General features: G+C 39.3%; 1 protein-coding gene across 2 annotated transcripts in view; it reads left to right on the forward strand.

Moving 5' to 3' along the window:
* The first annotated feature begins 16,058 nt into the window (after window positions 1-16,058).
* The window catches only part of PLCXD3 (phosphatidylinositol specific phospholipase C X domain containing 3), a 190,129-nt gene continuing 184,238 nt past the window's right edge, over window positions 16,059-21,949 (forward strand). The window contains exon 1 of one of the 2 annotated variants that reach the window (XM_043488895.1): window positions 16,059-16,399. In XM_043488895.1, the coding sequence (XP_043344830.1) occupies window positions 16,297-16,399 (103 nt within the window). In that variant the 5' untranslated portion in view covers window positions 16,059-16,296. Of the gene's footprint in view, window positions 16,400-16,878; window positions 17,096-21,949 lie in introns of those variants that run through there. The other variant, XM_043488894.1, reaches the window with a different exon arrangement.

Here is a 21,949-nt window from a genome sequence, read left to right on the forward strand (position 1 = left end):
GAAAGGTTTTATATTTATCAATGGAACAGAATAGATAGCCCAGAAATAAACCCACATGCCTCCAGTCAATTAATCTTTGACAAAGGAGACAAGAATGTACAATGAGGCCACAACTTTAAATACTGCATTTTTGAATTTCCATGCAAATTCAAGATTAGTCTTATGACTCTTTGTGTCTGCAAACCAGCAATATTTACTTTGAGAACTGTGCCATTTTTCAGTGTTCTGACTCCATGGTTTTCTGCCAAACCCATTAATTTGGAGGTTGCGTGCTTACTAATTTTTCTGTTTTAGGAAGGTAGCTCCATAATTTCCTCATCCCCCAGCGATATTTATGTGGGGTGTCCTCTTGGATTATATTTCTTAGCTCCTATTCTCTTCCTTGCACTTTACAAATTAATCACTCAACCTGGGAAATAAGGCATCTAGGCATTTTTAGTGTCCTTTCAGAATTTTTCATCAGTTGCTATGTGATTTATTACAGATTTTGGCATTCATCTCTTCTTGGTCCACAATTGTCTTTGTTGGGCCAGGAAAGACATTTTGTGTTTGGCTCCTTAACCATTTTGTGTTGATGACAGTTTGTCTGTATTTGATATAGTAAACATTTGTAACACTTTCTGTAGGGCATGTAAAGGCAAGTTTATATGCAGGTTTTTCATACAAGCTATCAAAGATACTCTGCCTCCATATATAGCCATTTAGTGTTCAGTCCAAATATTATATAATTATTAATAACCTGCATTCTTATATCTTAGAACTATGCTATTTTTCTATAGTAACTGTAAAAAACTCCTTATATGTATTTTCAGAGATATCTGAAAATGTTCTTAGTATTTTGGTCAAATGACATTTCCAAACCATATGTAATAATGAAATGAAATTATATTATTGCCTACATGGGAAGGTAAAAAATATGTCGTGTATAAGTGTGATACATAATAAAATAATTTAGTCATCATTTGGTTTTACTTAGTGTATAGTAGACAAAATAAGGCCTAGGTCTTAGGCTTGACTTTTTAAATCAAAGATGTGTGCATTTTCATTTGCTTTTACCAAAAAAGACTAATATTTTGATTAAAAAAAAGTACACAAACTTCAATCCTTTTAAAAGATCTTTAGGCTATAAAGAATAAATGCAGTGATTACAATATATATAGATTCAAGGAAATCAATTTTCTCTTCAACATTGTATTCATATAGTAATTGCAGAACCAGAGGGTGTGGTTACCTTTAACTTAAGATGGTCTATGTTTGTAAAGTTTTTATTTCATTTTTTACAATTTCCCAACAAGTTGTATAAATAAGTGCACATATATTTCCCTACATCCAACTTGAGTTAAGGAACAGAATTTAAAGTATTCCATTTATATTGTATCTAGGATACTAATCAGTGAGTTGAGAAAATCTCAGTTCATTCATTAATTGGTGATTTTGAAAATCTAAATTGATTGATTGACTATATTAGATCATTAACTTAGTATATCAAAATATTTTGGATTAAATATTATCATACATGGAATTTGCTCTAAAATCATTCAATTTGAAATAGCAGTGTGTGAAAAATAAAAGTTTCCCATGAGCTAATAGTTATTGAGTCTGAATAACGAGTATGTGAAGGTTTATTTACTGTTCTCTGCACTTTTGCAAGTGTGTGAAATTTTTCATGATGAAATATATTAAAAGACACCAAGTAATAAGATAGCTGTGACTGCAAATTACCAAACTGCTTGTTATTTACCACCAGAGCAGTATAGGTTTCAAAAGCTGGCCATCATAAACATACACTCAGAGCAAATTATGAATCTGTTCACGTTCAGCACTAGAGTTGTGGACAGCTACCCTGAGTGTAGTTTATAGCTTAGATACAGGATCCTGTAAGTTTATGCATTTACTAAGACAAATACAGGATTTAGCCAAAGGTGTAGTCTTAAATGATGCTAGAATGGTAGTCAGAGAAATGAATAAAAGCACAAATAGTCTTTGAGTCTAACTCTTTGTTTTTCTGTGTTGAGCATTTTTCAGAGCTCCTAGTACAGCCAGATACTTGTCCTTCCTGTGTCTCACACTGTGTCCAAGTTTCTGACACTATCTCCCATTGCTGATCTGTAGTTCTAGGGCTAAGGCTAGACTGAGAGCTCATTATCTGACTTTTCTTCTCAGAATCTCTTTCTCTAAGGTGTTACTTGTGTCCCACAGCATTACCTTTGCCTGTCAGACAGCCCTAGATATAGATGATTGCCTTTGGGGTTTGCAAGAAGAGACTGAAAAGAAATGCAAATTGAGTGAGTTATTCTGCAGCAGGGATTATCATTGCTCCTGTGTACCTTGGAAACTATTTGAGAATGGCAGGATAGAAAAGGTTTTGCAGGGTATACATGTGCATGAACACACATGAGTTTGTGCATGCAGGCATAACAATTGCTTTATTGCATCAATCTGTTTACCCCTTAAAATGTAAGCGAAAATTTTATTGATGAAGAGTACATATCAAAGTTTTCAATGTCATCAATCATTTGCAAAGGTCTACTAGACTAGCACTCTTGGAGCTCCAAATAAATCAAGTTGGGCTGTGTCCTTCTACTTATTGGTGGGAGAGAAAAATAGTCCCTGACATCTAGGATTTCTGGTATTATCAGCCAGGCCTTGGTGTTCACCTGTTAAACACATTCATGGAACATTGACACTGGACAAGGCCACTGCAAGACCTTGAGCAACTGCAACAAATAAGAACATGAACTCTCTATAATCATGCCTGAAAACAGATAAAACATTAGTAGTGTATATGTCACAAAAATGATCTGATGTACCCTACTCTAATGAGTAAGTCTTGCTTCTTTATTTCTTATAGCTCTAGCCTTAGTCTAGTATCTCCTCCTTCTAGATAATATTTAAGAAGATACTCATTGAATTACTCCCTACACCACTTCCTGACAGAATCCAAATCAAAGCAAAGCCCGACTTCCTTAAGTCCTTCCCAAATCTCCAAATATAAGAGAAAGTCCTATAATATGTACTTTCTAACACCCTCTTACTTATATGGCCCAGGGTTTCCATGATGTAGATTCTCCCTTGCTACAAAAAGCTATAAATCCAACTTGTATAATTTCAGGTATGTTCTTGGCAATCATTGGCTAGAGGATAAACTATTATTAAAGGGTTACAATGGGACCCTTATAATTGGTGAAGCAAGCATGTTTCTTCTCTCCAACCATCATTTGTCATTAGCTTTTAAAATTGTGACAAAATATACATAACATAAAATTTACCATCTTATTTATTTTTAAGTGTAAAACTCAGTGGCCTTAAGTTCTTTCACATCATTGTGCAACTACTACCATTATCCATCCATCAACTTTTTAATGATCCTAAACTGAAACTCTGTATCAGTTAAACAGTCCTCATTCTCCACTCTTCCAGCCCTTCATAGCACTGTTCTACTTTCTGTCTCTATGAATTTGATTATTTCAGGTACTTTACATAAGTTAAATCGTAGAATATTTGCCCTTTTATGTATGGCTTGTTTCATTTTGTATATTGTCTTCAGAGTTCATCTGTGTTGTAGCAGGTATCAGAAGTTCCTTCCTTTTATAGGTTGGGGACTTCCTTGATAGTCCAGTGGCTCAGAATCTGATTGCCAATACAGGGGACATGGGTTTGATCCCTGGTCCATAAGATCCCACATGCCATGGAGACACTAAGTCCGTACTCTACAACTACTGAAGCTTAGAGTCTATGAGCTGAAACAAGAGAAGCCACTGAAATGAGGAGCCTGGGCACCACAATGAAGAGAAGTCCTTGCTTGCTGCAACTGGAGAAAGCCTTCACACAGCAGTGAAGATGCAAGGCAGCCAAAAATATATAAATTAAAAATAAAGGTTGAATAATATTTCATTATATGATTATACTACATTATATTTATCCATTCATCTGTCAATGGATATTTGAGTTGTTTCAACTTTTTACAATTTTGTATAATGCTCCTATGAACACTGGTATAGTTATGGTCATATATATACATATTTATTTTAGTAATGAGAAGTAGAATAGTTTCAGGATTTTTTCTGACTCTACATGTAAACCTAAAGCATTCTCCCTCTTCCCTCCCAGGCTAACCTCCACACTCAGCAATTTGCATGCTATTGGAAATCAAACATTTTGAGTGATGACCCCTGGAAATCTAGAAGTGTACATCATGTTATTTTCAAGTGTGACCACAGACTTCACCAAGATAGAAATAAGGATGGAAAGAATGAGAGGAAAAGAATTTAGAGAGGCAAAACAATTTTTGTTTCAAAATATATTTCAAAACTAAGTTATGATGGAAAATGGTAGAGGAGTAAGATGGGGAGATTGCCTTCCTCCCAACAAATACATCAAAAATTCATTTGAATATGGAACAACTCCTACAGAACAACTTCTGAACAACAGCAGAAGACCCCAAACTTCCAAAAAGGCAAGACAATCTCCTTAGAATGAGGCAGGGCAAAAGATAAAGACATAGAAAGAGACAAAGGATTTCAGGATGGGGACTTGTACTCCAAGGGAGAGAATTTTGAAAGAGGAAAATTTTCTGCATATTCAGAAACCCTCTTATGGATGGGGATGGGGAGAACTTTGGAACCTTGGAGTGAAGTGCAACAGTAGGGGCTTAGAGGCCAAAACAGAAAATGTATCACAGAAATCGCTGCCAAACAGCACTTCTCAGCAGAGAAGTGGCTTGCTAGTCTCAACCTACTGCAGAGGCTAGGGGTGGGGAGCTGAGGCTCAGGCACAGGTGTCAGATCCCAGGAAGAGGTTTGGGGTTAGCTGCCATGAGGATACTCTGAGGGGGCTGCTTTGACACAGTGGAGGGAGTCCAAAGAAAAGACTGAGTGTCTCAGAGTGGCAAGAAGTCATTGTCACTGCGATACTAATGCCACACTTACAGACAGTGGCTGAGTCCCCACTGGCAGCCTCCAAAACCCCAAATCAAAACTGGTCAGAGCAGCAGTTGTGAAATTAGATGTAACTGCCACTTCTAAAGCCAGGAAAGTGCCTGAGGCAGAAGACAAAAAGCCGCTGATGCAATCCCGACCCCAGAGGTGGCAGATACCACCAAGCTGTGAGCAGGCACAGGTTTACTATCCACACCTTCCTGGGAGCTTAAACAGCTAGATTCTTCCTAGGGTCCCACAGCCTGAGACCAATTCCTCTGGGAGAGCACCGGACCTGCCTCAGATTGTAACAGCATCCAGCAGGTCTCTACTGCTGCAGGCACTCCCAATTGTGCCATAGGTACATCCCAATTGTGGCTGCCATATTCCCCCTTTTCCCCAGCTCAAGTGAAGAAGTGAGCCTTAGTAAGCCTTGGCCTTAGCCCCCTTGTGTCTGGGTGGGGAACAGACTGTGGAATCTAGGGGCAACTGTGAACTTTAAGAGCAAGTACAAGCTGGAATAAGGCCAGATCTGAGACTGAGCTGACCCTAGCCTGCCTACAACAGGTCCGGAGACTTTTCTAGAAATCTTGGAGAATGTTGGTGTGAATGGTGCTGGTGTTCTGAACTGTTGAGTGTTGCCTTCACCAAGGGGATTTGTCTTCTGTGCTGTGTGTTTGTGAGGTCTTGGCACTACAGTGGAGGTCAAGAATTAACTCCTGAGGTGGGAGACCCAAGCTCAAGACTTTGATCCACCAGAGAACCCCTGACTCCAGGGAACATAATAGGTGAGACCCGTCCAACAGGCCTTCATCTCAACACTAAAACCTAGCTCCACCGAAAGGCCAGCAAGTTCCAGTGGCGGATGCCCCATGCTAATTCTTCAGCAAAACAGGGACACAATCCTGCACATTAGCAGATGGGCTGCCCAAAGCCATACCAAACCCATAGACACCGCAAAACACACTACTGGACATGGCACTGTCCTTCAGAGAGACAAGATCCATCTCCAGTTACTAGAACACGGGCAAAAGTATCCCCAACCAGGAGAACCTTCACAGAGCACTGGTCCAACCCCACCCACGGAGGGCAGATTCCACAATTGAGAGGAACTACAACCTTCCAGTCCACAGAAAGGAGACCTCAAATACAGTAAACTAAACAAAATGAAAAGGCAGAAACATGCAGTAGATGAAGGGACATGGTAAAAACCCACAAGACCAAACAAATGAAGAGGAAATAGGCATTCTCCTGAAAAAGCATTCAGAGTAATGATATTAAAGATGATCCAAAATCTTAAACATAAAATGGAGACATGGATAAATAGACTGGAGGCACGGGTCACGAAGATGCAAGAAATGTTTAACAAGGATCTAGAAGGATTGAAGGATAAACAATCAATAATGAACAACACAATATCTGAGATTAGAAATATACTGGAGAGAACCAACAGTAGAGTAAATGAGACAGAAGAACAGAAAATGAGTTGGAAGATAAAATGATAGAAATAACTGAAGCAGAACATAATAAAGAAAAAAGAATAAAAAGTAATGAGTATAGTCTCAGAGACCTCTGGGACAACATTAAGTGTAATCACGTTGACTCATAGGGGTCCCAGAAGAAGACAAAAGGAAAGGGCATGAGAAAATATTTGAGGAGATTATAGTAAAAAAAAGTACCTAAAATGGGAAAGGAAATAGCGACCCAGGTCCAGGAAGCCCAGAGAGTTTCATACAAGATAAACCCAAGGAGAAGCACACCAAGACAAGTTTGATATTAATCAAACTAACCAAAATTAAACACAAAGAACAAATATTAAAAAGCAGCAAGGGAAAAGCAACAAATAACATACTAGGGGACCCCCATAAGGCTAATAGTTGGTCTTCAACAGAAATTCTGCAGGCCAGAAGGTAATGAAAGGATACACTTAAAGTGATGAAAGAGGAAGATGGACAACCAAAACTACTCTACTCAGCAAGGATCTCTTTCAGATTTGAACGAGAAATCAAAAATTTACAGACAAGAAAACTTAGAGAGAATTCAGCATCACCAAACCAGCTCTACAACAAATGCTAAAGGAGCTTCTCTAGACAAGGAACACCAAAAGGAAAGGCATACATAACAAATCCCAAAGAATAAAATAAATCATAACAGGACCATGCATATTGATGACTACCTTAAATGTAAATGAGTTAGGTGCTCCAACTAAAAGACAGAGATTGGCTGAATGGATACAAAAATAAGTACTCTATATATGCTGCCTATAAGAGATCCACATCAAATCTAGGGACATATACATACTGAAAGTGAGGGGCTGGTAAAAGATATTCCATGTTAATGGGAATCAAAAGAAAGCAGGAGTTGCAGCACTCATATCAGATAAATTAGATTTCAAACTAAAGATGGTTAAAAGAGACAAAGAAGGACACTATATAATGAACAAGGAATGAATCCATAAAGAAGATATAACAATTATAAATATATATGCAACCAATTAGGAGCACCTCAGTACATAAGCCAAATGCTAACAACTATTAAAGGGGAAATCAACAGTAACACAATAACAGTGAGGGACTTTAATACCTTACTCACATCAATGGACAGATCATTCAAACAGAAGATTAATAAGGAAACACATGCTTTAAATGATACATTGGACAAGTTGGACCTAATTGATATCTACAGGCATTTCATCCAAAAACAATAGATTTCACTTTTTTTTTTTTTTTAGTGCACATGGAATACTCTCCAAGATAGATTACATCCTGGGCCACAAATCAAGCCTTGATAAATTTTTAAAAAGTGAATAATTCAAGCATCTTTTCTGACCACAATGCTGTAAGGTTAGATATCAACTATAGGGGAAAAAACTATAAAAAACACAAACACTTGGAGGCTAAACAATACACTTCTGAATAACCAACAGATCGTTGAAGAAATCAAAAAGGAAATAAGAATATGCCTAGAAACAAATGACAATGAAAACTTGACAGTTCAAAGCCTATGGGATGCAGTGAAAACAGGTAAGAGGGAGGTTTATAGCAATATAAACCTACTTCAAGCAACAAGAGAGCCATCAAATAAACAACCTAATCTTACACCTAAAGCAACTAGAAAAAGAACAAAAATCCCCCCAAAGTAGAAAGGAAGAAATCAGAAAGATCAGAGCAGAAATAAACGGAAAGAAATGAAGGGGACAATAGCAAAGATCAATAAAACTAAAAGCTGGTTCTTTGAGAAGATGAACAAAATTGACAAACTGTAAACCAGACTCGTTAAAAAAAAAAAAAAAAAGCTCAAATGAATAAAATTAGAAATGAAAAAAGAGAAGTTACAAACAGATAACACAGAAATACAAAGGATTATGAGAGACTACTATGAGCAACTATATGTCAATAAAAATGGACAACAGGGAAGAAATGAACAAATTCTTAGAAAAATGTAACCTTTCAATACTGAACTAGGAAGAAATAGAAATTATGAACAGATCAATCACAAGCATGGAAATCAAAACTGTAATCAAAAATCTTCTAACAAACAAAAGCCCAGGGCCAGATGGCTTCACAGGTGAATTCTGCCAAAAGTTTAGAGAAGAACTGACATCTATGCTGCTCAACTCTTCCAAACAATTTCAGAGGAAGATAACTCCCAAACTCATTCTGTGAGGCCACCATCACCCTGATACCAAAACCAGACATAGATGCCACAAAAAAGAAAATTACAGGCCAATCAGTGATGAACATAGATGCAAAAATCCTCAACAAAATTCTAGCAAACAGAATCTAACAGCACATTAAAAAGATCATACATAATGATCAAGTATGCTTTATCCCAGGGATGCAAGGATTCTTCAATGTATGCAAATCAATCAGTGTGGTACACCATATTAACAAATGGAAAGATAAAAAACATATGATCATCTCAATAGATGCAGAGAAAGCCTTTGACAAAATTTAATACCCTTTTATGATAAAAACTCTCCAGAAAGTAGGCATAGAAGGAACATATCTCAGCATAATAAAGGCCATATATGACAAACCCACAGTAAACATTATTCTCAGTGGTGAAAAACTGGAAGCATTTCCTCTAAAATCAGGAACAAGACAAGGGTGCACCCTCTCACCACTATTATTCAACATAGTTTTGGAAGTCCTAGCCACAGAAATCAGAGAAACAAAGGAAATAAAAGGAATCCAGATTGGAAAAGAAGAAGTAAAACTCTCACTGTTTGCAGATGAAATGATTCTCTATATAGAAAACCCTAAAGATGTCACCATAATATTACTAAAGCTAATCAGTGCATATAGTAAAGATGCAAGATATAAAATTAATAAACAAAAATCCCTTGCATTCCTATGCACTAACAATGAAAAATCAGAAAGAGAAATTAAGGAAACAATCCCATTCACCATTGCAACAAAAAGAATAAAATACTCAGGAACAAATTTAACTAAAGAGACAAAAGACCTATATGCAGAAAACTATGAAATGCTGATGAAAGATATCAAAATGACACAAACAGATGGAGAGATATACCGTGTTCTTGGATTTGAAGAATCAATATAGTGAAAATGACTATACTACACAAAGCAATCAACCTATAGATTCAATGCAATCCCTATCAAACTACCAATGGTATTTTTCACAGGACTAGAACAAATAATTTCACAATTTGTATGAAAACACAAAAGGCCCCAAATAACCAAAGCAGTCTTGAGGAGGAAGAATGGAGCTGGAGAAATCAACCTTCCTAACTTCAAACTGTACTACAAAGTTACAGTCATCAAGATGGCATGGTACTGGCACAAAAACAGAAATATAGATCAATGGAACAACATAGAAAACCTGGAGATAAGTCCATCCATGCACCTACTGGCACCTTATTTTTGAAAAAGGAGGCAGAAATATACAATGGAGAAAAGGCAGTCTCTTCATTAAGTAGTGCTGGGAAAACTGGTCAGTTACATGTTCAAGAAGGATATTAGAACATTTCCTAACACCATACACAATAATAAACAGATAATATATTAAAGACCTAAACATAAGGTCAGAAACTACAAAATTTTTAGAGGAAAACATAGGCAGAACACTCTCTAACAAAAACCACAGCAAGATCCTCTATGACCCACTTCCTAGAGTAGTGGAAATAAAAACAAAAATAAACAAATGGGGCCTAATTAAACTTCAAAGCTTTTGCACAGTAAAGAAAACTATAAACAAGGCAAAAAGACAACCCTCAGAATAGGAGAAAATAATAGCAAATGAAACAACAGACAAGGGATTAATCTCCAAAACATACCAGCAGCTCATGCAGCTCAGTACAAGAAAAACAATCAACCCAATCACAAAGTGGGCAGAAGACTTAAACAGACATTTCTCCAAAGAAGACACATAGATGGCTAATAAGCACATGAAAAGATGCTCAGCATTGCTCATTATTAGAGAAATCTAAATCAAAACTAGAATGAGCTATCATCTCACACTTGTCAGAATGGCCATCATCAAAATGTCTACATGCAGTAAATGCTGGAAAGGGTGTGGATAAAAAGAAACCTTCTTGCACTATTTGTGGGAATGAAAATTGATACAACCACTATGGAGAACAGTATGGAGATTCCTTTAAAAAAAAACCTAGGAATAAAACTATCATATAACTCAGCAATCCCACTACTGGGCATATACCCTGAGGAAACCGTAATTGAAAAAGACACATGTACCCCAATGTTCATTGCAGCATCATTTACAACAGTTAGAACATAGTCCTAACAATAGTTAGGACATCTAGCAACCTAGATGTCCATTGACAGATGAATGGATAAGTAAGTTGTAGTACATATATATAACGGAATGTTATTCAGATATAAAAAGGAATGCATTTGAGTCAGTTCTAATGGGGTGGATGAATGTAGGGCCTATTATACAGAGTGAAGTAAATCAGAAAGAGAAAAAAAATATTGTATATTAACACACACATATATATGTGATCTGGAAAGATAGTACTGATGATCCTATTTGCAGGGCAACAAAGGGCATGCAAACATAAAGAACAGACTTTTGGACACAGTGGGGGAAGGAGAGGGTGGGATGGTTGGGAGAATAGCACTGAAACATATACATTACCGTATGTAAAATAGATAGCCTTTGGAAGTTTGCTGTTTGATGCAGAGAACCCAAAGTTGGTGCTCTGTGACAACCTAAAGGAGTAGGATGGGGAGGGAGGTTGGAGAGGGGTTCAAGAGGGAGGGGACTTATGTATATCTATGGCCGATTCATGTTGATGTATGGCAGAAACCCACACAATATTGTAATTATCCTCTAATTAAAAATAAAAATTAAAAAGAAAAGATTTAATGAGATCCTCCATCACAAAATTGTCCCAGCTTTTGACAGCATCCAATTTATAAGAAATTCCTGCTTCCTTAGACCTTACACCTAAATCTCTCAGTTAGATCCTGAATCTTTTATTAAGTACTTTCTAGCATCTTATTATTGAGACATTCTGCCATTCCCTTTTCCTGGTCTCTTGTGTTCTTCCTCTAGGTAACTTTAATAAATTTCACTTGTTCAAAACAAAAACACAACTAAGTTATATGTTGTTTGCTACATTGTGAAGTATAGAAAAACAAGGATGCTAGAGAAGGGCTTTTGACACTGAGGCCAGAGATACAGCCAAGTCATTTATTTATTCAGTCATTAAGCTATCATTTGCCCCTTTCTGCCTGGAACATAAACTCAGTGAGTTCTGCCTTCTCTCTCTAGGGCAGAGCACTTAATAGACACTCAATAAATATTTATGAAATAAGTAAGTGAATGATTATAATGAGGCCTTATTATGTCTTAGGCACTATGAGAGGCATCATAGGGTATCAAATATCACTATTCTGTCCACATAATGCTTGAAGGTGAGCTAGGGAATTAGAAACACACTGCAAGATAGCTATAAACAAACTGTAATGGGTGTGCAGGAAAAGGAAAAGTTACTTCTACTTACAAATAACGACAGAATTTCCAAAGAGAATTAGAATGGAAAGGATTTTTTCAGGTGAAAACATGGACGTGTATTCCTTGTGGAGTTAATAGCATGCACTAAGGCATGGTGGTTGCAAGAAACATAAACTATATTTTATTGAGCTTCCATTCTGTTCAACACACTTTAGATTCTTCACTTAATTTAAGTTTCATAGCCCCTTCCATTTCCCACATCCAGGAGGGAATAATCATTATCCATGTTCAATTAAGGAAACTGAGAAACACACACTAAGTAAACAGGGAAATCTGAATTTGAATCCAGGCTTTCAGAGCCCAAATACTAGATAGTATTAATCAGCTTATTTTGGACTGGCATACAAGATGTAGATATAAGGGAAGAGAAAGGGGTACAACTGAAAACTCTAAAGGGTTAAAATGGTAGTGAGAAATGAAAGTTATCACTTTTTTTCTATTTCAAATTTAAGTGTAAGAAGCGTTTTTATATACTCTAAATACAGCTAAGTTCTGCTGAAATGTCTGGGTAGAGGTTGTAGAGAATGATCAAGAAGCATTGATCATTAGTAGTTTTGACAAAGATTCTTTATTCCCCTTTTATATGTGTTTTCTTTAACTGTAACTCTATAAATACATATTTCTGAACACCATGTTTTTTAATGATTTGACCGAGTTGTTTTAAACAGAGCCCCTCTTTTTAAACATTATTCATCTGAAAAGTGTTCTAAAGTTTTCTGATCTATAAGAATTCTTGTTTTGAAGAACATAATTCAACATAAAACTATATATCTCCAACAACTGAAAAATATGAACTAATGAAAGAAAATACATAGTAAGAGCCATGTATTTTTAGGGGTAGAGGAGGATATGAAATAAAAAAAAATGTTCCAAATGAGTAACATGTTTATAAACTGCATAGTGTGGTTTTGATGGACAGCTGAGGATTATATAAATAAGTTTTGATAGGGGCAAGAAACCACAGCAATGTCATTCTCCTCTTTCCATTTATGCTTAAAAATTCTTAATGTTGGCTACTCTTAACACCACAATTAAAAATGATTAGCATTTTTTCATCTCTGTTGTAATGGTAAAAATGTTGATCCACAACCTTGAATACTCTGGATAGAGTAAAAAAAAAACTAAATATTTTCGTTCCTCCTTTTGCTATTATCACCAACTATATGCATGAGAAATAATCATAAAAGAAGTAGAATAGTGGAATAATAGAGTCAAAAGAGAAGATTAGTAACAATTTCTAGTTTAGTTTGTCACTGGGTGTGATAGTTAATTTCATGTGTTAACTTGGCTAGGCTATGACATGCAATAGTTTTATCAAACACTAGTCTAGATGTTTCTGTGAAGGTATTTGTGGATGCAATTATTTGCATGTGTAATTATTTGACTTTGAAAAAAACAAATTACTTTTTATAATGTGGGTGGGCCTCATCTAATCAGTTGAAGGTAATAAGAGCAGACAGGTTTCCCAAAGAATTTTGTTTCAAGGCTGCAACATAGAAATTCTACCTGGGCTCCCAGCCTGCTGACCTGCCTTTCAGATTTGCCAGATCTCACAATTATATGAGTCAATTGCTTAAAATAAATCTCTCTATACATCTATATGTTAGTAGGCCAGTCAAGTCCAACTCTTTGTGACCCCATGGACTGTAGACCTCCAGGCTCCCCTGTCCATGGAATTCTCCAGGCAAGAATACTGGAGTGGGTTGCCACTCCCTTCTCCAGAGGATCTTCCTGACCCAGGGATTGAACCTGGGTCTCCTGCATTGCAGGCAGATTCTTTACCATCTGAGCTATACATCTGTATCTACATTTATATCCATATTTCTGTGTCTCTTGGAAACCCTGACTATACAGTGGGCAAACTAAAGCACAGAGAAATTATATGATATTCCTAATATCATTTAGTAAATGATGACAGAGGTATAGCAGAAAGATGGGGAAACTGGGTCATAAAATTGCCTAAAATACTGATTGTAAGTCTGGGAAAGAAATTCATAAGCTATCCACTTTCATCACTGCTCTTTCTAGTGGATTGCATGCAGTGAAATGTGAAGTTTCATGGAAAACCAATACATTAGAAAAAATCTGTAGTTTGAAGCAGATAAAATAGAGGAGGGATTGCTTATTTGCTTTACAAAAGATAAGATGTACCTTTTCTTAAATTTATTTTTTAATTGGAGGAAAATTGATTTACAGTGTTGTGTTACTTTCTGCCATACAACAATGCAAATCAGCCATAATTTTACATATATCACCTCCCTCCCCTCCCCCATCCCACCCCTCTGGGTCATCACAGAGCCCCAGGCTGGAGTTCCTGTGTTATATAACAACTTCTCACCAGCTATCTATTTTACCATTCTTGAGAGAGGCAACTTTTCTCAACATTGAAGGTGGTTTCATTAAAAAAAAAAAAAAAAAGCCAGGTTCCTCTGTCCATGGATTTCTCAAGAATACTGGAGTGGGTTGCCAGTCCCTTCTCCAGGGAATCTTCACAACCCAGAAATCAAACCTGGGTCTCCTGCATTGCAGACAGATTCTTTACCACCTGAGCCACCAAGGAAACTTTAATAAACATAGATCACACATTTTACATGACGCTTTGCTGATAACAAAACTCTTTCATATGTACTCTTTTTTGGAAGCTTCACTGCAAATCTCTGAGTTACTGTCACCAGTTTATGATGGAGACAAGCAAGGCTGAGAGAAACTAGGGGACTTGCCTAAATGACTCAGAGCAGCTGATTTCCAGATCTGAGCTCACCTCCTTGTCCTACAATGATGCCTACAGAGCACCAGCATTAACCAGAAGGGTGATGTTTGTAGGTCTCTTGACCAGGAATTTCACAGTGAGCTGAATTCTTACCCTAGTCAAAAGGATATGTGAGTTCTACTGTGCTAACAGGAATATTAAGATTTACTTTGGAAGAAAAAAATCCCAATACATCTCTTTCTCATTCTTAAAGATAGCCCTATCATATCCTTTTTCAACTGTGAATTGATTCTAAGGCAGAATAGAAAATCTGATTTTTTTTCTTTTTAATGCTATATAGTTTACTGAAACTGATTATTCCCATGTTTTATAGCTCTTTCCTACCTGGGTTTTCATTTTCCCAACTTAACAGCCTGTACTTTAAGAAAAGGACTTTGCATCACTGGATCAAAGAACAGAGGCATCTGTATTACATCTACATTCACTGAGCTGCTAAGACCCTGCACATTTTCAGTCTATTGCTTATCATACCTACCCAGGCCACCCCTAGACTCATCACATTTGTAAGACTTGATTTCTCTCCTGTTTCTCATCTGAGAGCAGGTGGACCAAGACAGTTCTTTGGAGGCTCGACAAGTGATTACTCTTGAGAGAGGTACATCTCTCTAGTCTGCCAAGGAATGAAAATTCAGACAGTCACACAGATCATTCTGAATGGTGCCAAATAAATTCCACCAAATGCAGCAGTATTGCCAGTAGGCAATAATTACAACATGTCACTGGGAAATGTGGTGATTTCCTTCTTGCATCAGGCTTTAGTCTTATCCTGGGTGTCACAAAAATGACAGAGGGAGGACATAAACTGTTTTCTCCACAGACAGAGCACGTATCTCTCATATTCAGGGAAATGGGGGCGAAGTGTTTCTTTACCTTGAAATGACTGGAACAGGATGCCAGGGATTGAATAGGTACCACCTAGAACTTAACTGATCTTTTCTGACAGCACACTTGTCAACCACTCCAAAAATTAGGCAAAGTGGTGAAGAAAGACCACCATTTTGTTGTCAGCAGGGCTCTCGGCCCCAGCTGAGGAAAGAAATAACCTGTTGTAGCTTACGAAAAGAAAAGCTCTTCAGTAAGAATGGAAAGTCCTGAAAGCCAGTAAGAGAGTCTGCTCGGGGGAGGTGATAGCATCCCAAAGTCTTCTAGGATCTTAGCTTCAACCAGAAGATTGTCTTTCAAACATAAGTCACATTAAAGGGCCGAACAAGATCGTGGGCAAAACAGCTGTGTGAACCAAGTTAAAAAAAAAAAGCACATAATAAATAATAAGAAGCCAAGGAATGCTGTAGAAATGGCGAGAAAAGACAGAGACGCATAGGAGGGATAAGACGGGAGGAGGGAGTCGGGGAGGGAGCGGAGAGAGCAGAAAGCTGAGCGCGGACGTCAGGAACAAAAGCTCCAGCGGAGTCTGGCGGAGGCACTCAGGGAGCATGGGGTGTTTTGAATAATTATTAAAATTAGCATGTGTCTGCGCCATCCTGTGGGTGTGGCGCACAGCGGAGTGTAAACTCTAGCGGGGCTGGGAGCAAACATTGGATTAGCGGCAGCAGCCTGCCAGCCTGCCCGAGGAGTGTGAGGACCAGCGCGCGGCACACCGACCGCACGATGGCCTCGTCTCAAGGGAAGAACGAGCTGAAATTCGCCGACTGGATGGCAACTCTGCCGGAGAGCATCCACAGCATACCCCTCACCAATTTAGCCATCCCAGGTAGGCGCTCAGAGGCTGCCGCCGGGGCGCTCGGCGTCCGCTCCACCTGCCCCGCCCTGCTTTATCCCCACTAAGTGGTAACTTGCCAAGATGCCCGCGGGAGGCAAACTCATCTCCACGGGTGGGTCTCGGGCCAGGCGAGTGCGTGCCTGGGCGTCTCCGGCCTCCCAGCGCTTTCCCAAACCTCTGGGGACCGTGGCGCGGGGAGTCAAGGTGACTGCTTTTCCATGGGTTTTTGAAGCAGGTTGTGTCGAGAGGGCTGGGGCAGAGGAAAGGCTTGACTCTAGGATGGCCCCTCGGAACCCCCCCGCCCCCCAGCTTCCCCCCCGGAGACTTGGGTCTGGGGACCATTTCTGGGGCTGTGGGATGATGGTGGTCGGCGAGCGCGAGCCGCTGTCCTAAGGGCTCGGCTCTGGCCCGTGGACCTCCGACTCCATCTCTGTCGCGGAATCAAGAGAATTTGGTGGATTTCTCGGTGAGAAGCTCCCCGAGTCATTAATATTCGTCCCTAGTCTGCTTTAAAGACACAAAGCGCTTCCCGAAGAGTGATGAAAGTTCAGGGACCGCCGGCGGCTTGATAGATGCCCTTGACCTGGAGCCGAAGCGGGGAGAGGAATGTGGGGAGCCGTTTCCTGATCTGCGTGGACCTAGACAGCCTGGCCGAGTGGTCACCATCTGGACTCTGGTCCAAGGGCGGTGAGCAGCGTCCAGCGCGCGGGTCAGGAAAGCGAACCCTCGTGGACCGTGCATTTGTTACTCGGGACAGAAGCCGGGCAGGGGAACCTGCGTGAAATGCGACGGAGGGGTGGGCTTCACCCGCAAATCTTGGGGAAAAGATGATTGCGCTGGTGTCCAGGGAGGCTAGAAAGAAGGAAGCCTGAGCAAAGCGAGGAAGAGCCTGGAGGGGTCAGACGCTTCAACACGAAGCGCGCGCCTTGGACCAGAGGACTGGGCAGGTTTCTGGGGGCGGGAGCGCAGCAGACCCTAGTTCGAATGTGCAGGGGCTCGGTGGTTTCAGGACCGTATCCCACGGTGACAGCTGGGTTCACAGCCGTACTTTGTTGACTTTTCGCTTGGGCCGAGAGTGCAGATTATCTCCCTGACCCGCCTGACCCTTCCAGGACTCGATTAGAGGGCAAAATACCTACAGGTAGTTCTTCCCTTGCCTTGAGCTATGCGGGGGTTATCAAGTTCAACCTTCTGGTCTACCTTCTCTAGCTCTTACCCATCCGGCGCCCTCTCTCAGCCACTGGGGGAAATCATGCTTAAGAAAAAAAAATTTTTTCTTGAAAGTCTCTAACCAGTAGCCCTGGAATTGATCAGTAACTGAAATCAATGGTCTTTAGTCAAATGGATGTTTGGCGGTTATGACAGACACAGGCTACCCTCTGAGCGCCAGCCCTGGAAGAGAAGGGTTTGTCTCCTCTTGCCCTTCTCCAGGAGGGAATTTCCCAAGAGCCCAGGTGTCTCTAAGGAAGAGAACAAGCCAGCTTCTCTGCTCTGCATTTACCCTGCTCCCGGGTGAGCCTAGGGATTGCTCTTTTGGAGGAGACAGTAGAAACTACAGAACTTTGTTGGCAAAATTCCACTCTCACTTCCGCAGGCATCCCTATCCCCTTTTCTTCCTTTTTATTTGATCTTTAGACAGGTACTTTAACATGGTCTCACCTGAGCATTTATGGAGGCCTAAAAGGTAAGAAGGGCAAGAGTCTGGCGCCAGCCTCCTGACAGGTGACTCTCCAGAGACACAGGGAGGTTAAAAGCTCAAGCTCACATTGCAGCTTCTGAGGGATGGCATGATATCATGCCTGAATTTAACATACATTTTTATAATACTTCACTTTTCAAAGTCCTAACATATAACCCAGATAACATAATCCTTCCCCAAACCTTGTGAAGCAGGTGATGCTGATAAGTATTAACTCCATTTCACAGACATGAAAGTTGCATCTCAGTGAAGGGAAATGACCTGCTATCAGTTCAGTGATATGATCTTTAAATATGGTCCTTAGAAAAAATATCTAGGAATTTTGGAGGGAAATGCTTTGTGGTTTGGATCTGGATGATTCAGCAGCAACAAGTACTAATCAGGCTGAAAGGACAAGGAAATAAGGCATTGGCAGGAGCGGAAGGAATTTTCTTTTGTTCCCACAGGACAAGGTGGAAATCTGTGTTCAAAGGCTTCGATATTCTGATAGTTCTACAGTACAGACACAATGATGATAGCACTCGACACAGTGGGAATTTCCACTGCTTGCCTAACTTCTCTTAGTTTTATACTTAAAGTGGATCCCTTGCAAAGCTTTCCATTCTCATCCTCAATAATTCCGAGATAAAAACCCTATTTTGCCCATCTGCATCCCTCAATTCCCCCATGATTGTGTAATGTAGGTTTGGCATGTCTACACATATAAATTCAGGTTTAAAAATGGATTTGGTACCTTTCTGCATTACTCAAACTGCAAGAATTTTTGGAGGAAAAAAAGATGTTCAAACTTTGATAGTCAGGGAAGACTAATTGGAGACTATTAAACGCTAATGGAATAATTGCCTTAAAATCATGCTAATAGCTTCCTGGCTGCTACATGTTTACTTGGCCAGTTGCTACAGCTTGAATTAAGTAATTATCTCCACCATTTAAAACCACTCCTGATGGTACCACACAAGTGTTTCTGTAGAAGGGAATGGCTGCTCAGTCATCCTCTAAGCTTCAGGTTTTCTTAGGTGGAGCAACTGGAGAGTGAAGAGCTGTCTAATTATGAAGCCATACTTTTGGGTCAGCTGACCTGCATTACCCAGAGCTAGTGCAAAGAACCATCTGCAGGTGTGTGATATTCCCCCCAGGTGTGCAGTTCTGGCATCTTTAAACTGTTTCTCAAGATGTCTGCATATTGAATGCTTTCATATCCGAATTTCTGTGTCTGTTTTGCATTTAAATGGCATCATGATTTGGTATTGACTGGCCTAAAGAATTAAGTTAGTAATCGGTATTAGTAGTTTTACTTTCACTTTATTTTTCAGAGGAATGGTACTGTTGAAACACCCTGACAGTTACTCAGATTTCAGTCTCATTTGTCTTTTCTTCCTATCTCTGATGACACCAAACTGAGTTTTCATTCATACATGCTTGCTTAGCAGTATTCTGGCATTTTGGACTATGAATGATCCATCCTGTTACCATAAACAGGTGAGAGAGGGTAAACAGGGGTGGAAGCTGGGAGACAAAGTGTCAAGTTCAGGTGAAGGTGAGTCTGATGAATTTCTGGCATCTTCAAAGCCGAGTTTTAACTTTTATAATCACAGTGCTGCCAGAACCATTGTAAAAAGATCCATCATGGGAGCAAGCAAGCTGTTGCTTAATCTGGGTAAATTGTTGGTGATCTGGATCTATGACAAGGAGTCATTCTGTCTGAAATCTAAAAGATCAGGAAGGGTTTTTGTTTTAATGGGAAGGGTCTGTTATGCATTTGCTGATATATGATGAAAGTCTTCTTCACATAATACAGTAAGTTGACCATGTAATACTGAAAGACTGGCTAGTGTTGTGGGACTAGAGCCTCAGAAGGAGTGTATGTTTCCTTGGTGTCAGAGTTGTTTACTGAGTTGACCACCAGTTGGCCTGTGAGCGGGACCTGGGCAGTCAGTTTGCTTACCCTCTCCCCTGTCCTTGAAATGCACTTTTGGCCCATCATTTCCACAGTGGGAGCCATTTTCAAGGAAGCAGCCTTGAGAGAGCAATGTGTTATTGAGACCATCTGGACAGTGTACATGGCTGAACCTTGTTAAGGCCTCTGTATAAACTTTTAAATAGGCACAGAGATCCATTTATCTTGCAGCTGCTTCCAAACAAACTTCCTATGTACATTCCCTGATTATTAAACTTACCTACCAACTGGAAGTCATCTGCCTTTCTTTGATCTCTCCTTGCCAGTTTTCAAACCAAAACTTGAACAGCAATTGTTGACTGTACTTTAGATAAGGAACACAGAAATGCTTTAGAAATCAATGTTCTTGCAGATTTTGTACACTCTTCCAGGAAATGCTAACACCAATGATAAAGGAAAGTGTTACTTAGGGAAACGAGATATGTTTAAAATAGCTCTGACTTCTGTGATCCTGTGTTGGCTTTTATCAGTTTTTAATTTCTTTCCTCACAGTGATCTCTTCTTGTTGTTCCTAGAGCCAACTGTTTTCCTTTTCCTTGTCATTTACTATTTCTGTTTTGATTAGGATGAGATAAGATTGTCAGGGCAAGTCTGGAACTGGGTCTAATTGTACAAGTTTCTTTTAGAAAGCAGGGCATTTCCCCACATCATTTTAGTCCTTATAGTGATATGGAAGTTAGTCTTATTCAAAGCAATCAAAAAGCAACAAAATTGTTTAAAATGACTAGCTTTCTTGTGCTGCCTGTTCAGTTCCCAGTTTTGTTTTGATTTTGCTAAAAAGAAAAAACTTAAATATCTGGAACATAATTTTTTACACTTTTGAAAAATTTTAATTGGAGCATAATTGCTTTACAATATTGTGTTAGTTTCTGCCATACATCAACATGAATCAGGCATAGGTTTACATATGTCCTCTTCTTCTTGAATCTCCCTCCCACCTCCCACCCCATCCCACCTCTCCTAGGTTGTCACAGAGTATCAGGTTTGAGCTTCCTGTATCATACAGCTAATTTCCATTAGCTATAAATTTTACACATGGTAGTGTATATGTTTCAATGTTGCTCCTTCAATTCATCCTTCCCTCTCCTTCTTCTGTTGTGTCTACAGTCTATTCTCTATGTTTGCGTCTCCACTGATGCCCTGCAAAAAGGTTCATCTGTACCATCTTTCTAGATTCCATATATATGTGTTAATATATGTTTGTTTTTCTGACTTGCTTCACTCTGTATAATAGGCTCTAGGTCCATCCACCTTATTAGAACTAACTTAATTTATCCTATTGGGGCTCTTCCTTGTTGAATTGAACTGAATCACCAACTATTACTAATTAATATAAAGTGATACTTGTGTCATTTTACAGTTTACAAAGTGTTTTCTCATGAACACACATGCTTTCACATGTTCTGTCAATAATCTCCTCAGGCCTAGCTGCTCAAAGTTGATCCAGGGACCAGCAGCATCGGCGAACATGGGTGCTTGGTAGAAATACAGCACCTCAGACCCCAGCCCTCAGACTGATTTAATCCCAAACTGTATGTTAACAAGATCCCCAGGTGACTGCATACACATTTAAAGTTTGAGAAACACTGCTTAGGGTATCTCTAAGGGAAACCTTTATGTAAGTGGCAGAGTCAAATTTAAATATACTTGTTTGGTTGAGCTCTTTCTAATGGACCATGAAGTCTATCTGTGAATGTTCAAATTTACATTTAGGCGTAGAGCCAGAGCCCCATATCTGACTCAAGGCTAATGGCCCAGGTTGGGAACATTTCTGATAACTGACATTACAGTTCACCATGCACCTTGAACAATAAAAATGATTTAATTGCTTTTTAAGTGTTCAAATTGGGTCATTGTGATAAATGTGAAACCTTCCCCCTCATTT

This window comes from Cervus canadensis, chromosome 16 (genome assembly GCF_019320065.1).
Source record: "Cervus canadensis isolate Bull #8, Minnesota chromosome 16, ASM1932006v1, whole genome shotgun sequence".
Lineage (NCBI taxonomy): Eukaryota > Metazoa > Chordata > Mammalia > Artiodactyla > Cervidae > Cervus > Cervus canadensis.